Source organism: Nanorana parkeri, unplaced genomic scaffold, assembly GCF_000935625.1.
Source record: "Nanorana parkeri isolate BGI_ZX_2015 unplaced genomic scaffold, ASM93562v1 scaffold1734, whole genome shotgun sequence".
NCBI lineage: Eukaryota > Metazoa > Chordata > Amphibia > Anura > Dicroglossidae > Nanorana > Nanorana parkeri.
In genome coordinates, this window is record NW_017308002.1 from 146,503 (window position 1) to 149,843 (window position 3,341).

Here is a 3,341-nt window from a genome sequence, read left to right on the forward strand (position 1 = left end):
ATAATAATAATAATAATGTCCTGTATAATAATAATAATAATAATGTCCTGTATAATAATAATAATAATAATGTCCTGTATAATAATAATAATAATAATGTCCTGTATAATAATAATAACAATAACAATGTCCTGTATAATAATAATAATAATGTCCTGTATAATAATAATAACAATAATAATAATAATGTCCTGAATAATAATAATAATAATAATGATATAATAATACAGAGCAGTTTTCCTGAAATGTCATACACAATGATGCCACAAGAGGGCGATAAGACATAACTATACACTGTACATATTTGACCAGTTGAGCAGCTGTACTAGTAGAGAGCTCAGTTTATGGAATAATCCGGTAACTGTACATTTCCACTGACCTGCAGCATTTTATCCGGGCTCGGCTCGATGCCGGGGGGCATGTTGCTGGGATCAAAGGCGATCTGCTCCACTTCAGCAAAGTAGTTTTCTGGGTTTCTGTTCAGCACAAACCTTCCCACGCGGATCAGCGGGTACTCGCTGTGAGACCAGACCTGGTGATGTAGAACGCGTTAATGTGTCAATGTGGAAATAATTTCAGAACAAAAATGACGTTCTGCTAACAATCCCACAGATTAAAAATAACTTTAGTTCTCCGTATCAGCTATGTTGGTTCTTTAAAGCCCAACTCCAGTCCAAACGTTTTTGTTTTTTTTTTGTCAGTAATCTCTGACAACTTTTTGCTGCTGTTTGTGTCCCAATTTTGAAATCTCTCTATTTCATGTCTACATGATAGATGTCAGAACAGGAAGTGAGGGGATATCACCCCAACATAGACAGAAGACTGCAATACAAACAAATGCATGTGTGTGAATCTCTGCCTGTATTATATTCCTGTCTATGTCCCCATTAGAATGATTCCCCCTGACTTCCTGTCCAGATGATGGAGCGGCAGGTATGTTCCCGCCCCCCGTCTCCGCCGCCGGCTACCTTGCACGCCGGGTCGAGTACACAGTGAGAGGAGAGCTGAACTCGCAGCCCTTCCTCTCAGCTGTCACAGGAGTTCTAGAACAGTGCTGTGCTAGACCTCCTGTATTGATGGTGACAGGTTCAATAAAGAGAACCTGTCACCTCCAAATACTATCACACAGGGGCTTGTTAGCTAGCTCCTGTGTGATAGCAATAAAGTTAAGTGAAAAAATAAAAAAAATTTATAAAAATGATAAAATAAACATTTATGTAAAAAAATAATAATTAAAATGATAAAAAGATAGTAAGATCAAAAAAATTAAGAAATTAACAAATAATTTGAAAAAAAAATGATAACAAATAAAAAAGTGAAAGAGAATCAGATAAATAAAAATTTAAAAAATGCTCTTTCGCCTGTGTAGGCAAAAATCCTTGCACCGGCCCTGTCTACATACACTGTAAATCACTATACAAATGAATAAAATCAATGTAGAAGCCCTGTTAGAACGATGGTCAGAGGACTGGAGCTTACTCACTTTGGTCACGTCAAAGGGATTAAAAGAACATTTCTCTGCTTGCTCAAAGGTCATGACCTGGATATACATTGTCCAGGATGGGAAGGTCTTCTTGGCAATAGCCTGGAAGAGGTCCCGGGTGGCATAATCTGGGTCCTTCACCACCAGCCTGTCTGCTTCCTCCACTGTCAGATTCTTGATACCTTGGTCAGTCTGCAAGAAATACAAAACATACTCAATAAATACATTAGCAAGTGTCAGTTGTCATCACAGTTATGGGATCGCTAATATAGCACTGACAGCGCTGAGATAAAACCAAGACTGAGACAGTGATGATTGGCCGAGCTCAGGTTTGTGCGTGGTGCTTGAGACTGGTCAGAAAGTGCTAACATTGCTGACCACCCTCCAATGTCAATGGGCACTCTTAAAGGTGTACTCCGGCATAAGCAAATATTGTCCTCATACAAGAGTCATGTGTATTCTTTCTTGAATCTCGTTGAGCTTTGTGTATTTCTTCCAGATCTGTGCAGTAATCCAGTGTGAACCTTGGAGCTTCCTGTAATAAAGATCGGTCACTGCAGCTCTCTAACCTTGTGCAGAGTGACTGGTCTGGTCTCCACCCCCTTTTGTAGTGGGTGGGGCCTGCTGGGTCCCTCCCACAGCTCTGCTCTCTGCACAGGCTATGTACACTACAGTGATGGTGTCAACGCTACATGTACAGGATAATATTTGCTTTTGCAAAGGCATTTGGTGCACACAAAGTGGATTTATATTGTTTGTGGCTATTGAAAAATAATATATTTAAATACACGTTTGAGTTCAGCTTTAAACTTGCCCTATACATCACAATTCCACTGGACAATCCCTGTATGATCGACTTTAGGTTAACCAATACACATGCACCTAAGCAATCTATGCAATCTATATTGTACATAGCTGCTGGCCCATCTCAGGGCTAGTTCACACCAAATGCAGACCAGCTCTGCATGAGTGTTATACTGCGTTTTTGATGCGTTTTGGGCCGTTTTAGGTTTAAAATGGGCTTTCAGTGCGTTCCAGTGCGTTTGCATGTGTTTTTGATGCGTTTGCATGCGTTCAAGAGCGTTCCAGAGCAGGTAAAATAGGGCTTGCTGCAGTTTTTTTACATGCTCTGGAACTGAACGCTGCGGTGTGAACTAGAGCCCAAAATACCATTGGAATACATTGGACGCAGTTTTGATCTGGTCTGTAACTGCTCTGCTCCTGGAACGCGCTTGGTGTGAACAAGCCCTAAAGAAGACTGATAAAACCGTAATGTGACCAGATGAAAGTGACTTTCTACTATGCAAAATTAATGAATGAGAGAGTTTAGCAGAAATCGTAGGTTACATCACCACTCATATCCTCAACTTTAGCCATTAAAAAAGACCAGCAACCCCCCACTGTCCACGAAAAAGTGACTAGTCCCTAACACTGGCACATGGTGGGTGCGTTGTATGCCTAGCCCTATGCACAAGCCAAGTCTTATAAAGTCAGTATTTGCATGGGCTTTTTTGGCAGTGGCAGAGAAGGTGAGGCCGCTCTTAAAGGAGAACTATGGAGTGAGTGCTTTTCACTCACCTCATAGTTGTAGCCGACCTGTGCCAATGAGACTGTCACAGGTCGGCTCAGTAGGGGGAGGGGGCGGGTACAGCTGGCTCTGCCTCTAGATAGGAAGAGCCAGCTGTCAGTTACGCAGCTGGGCGGATCCCGGCACAATTGTCGGGATCCGCTTCAGCTGCGGCGTCTCAGTATAGCGCGAGCAGCAGCTCGCGGTATACTGAGCCTAGGGTGACGGGAGGACGCTAGTTTGTGTCCTCCCGTTACCCTAAGGAGAACTATGGGGAAAAGCCTTAACCCC

The 3,341-nt window shown here is 42.2% G+C and overlaps 1 protein-coding gene across 1 annotated transcript in view; it reads right to left on the bottom strand.

Annotated features, from left to right (window-relative positions):
• LOC108799466 (catalase-like) overlaps positions 1-3,341 on the bottom strand; it is a 32,294-nt gene that overhangs the window by 10,560 nt on the left and 18,393 nt on the right. Inside the window, exons 7-8 of the mRNA XM_018571327.1 lie at positions 1,484-1,675; positions 380-532 (exon numbers count right to left, since the gene is read on the bottom strand). Of these exons, the coding sequence (XP_018426829.1) occupies positions 380-532; positions 1,484-1,675 (345 nt within the window). The remainder of the gene's footprint in view (positions 1-379; positions 533-1,483; positions 1,676-3,341) is intronic.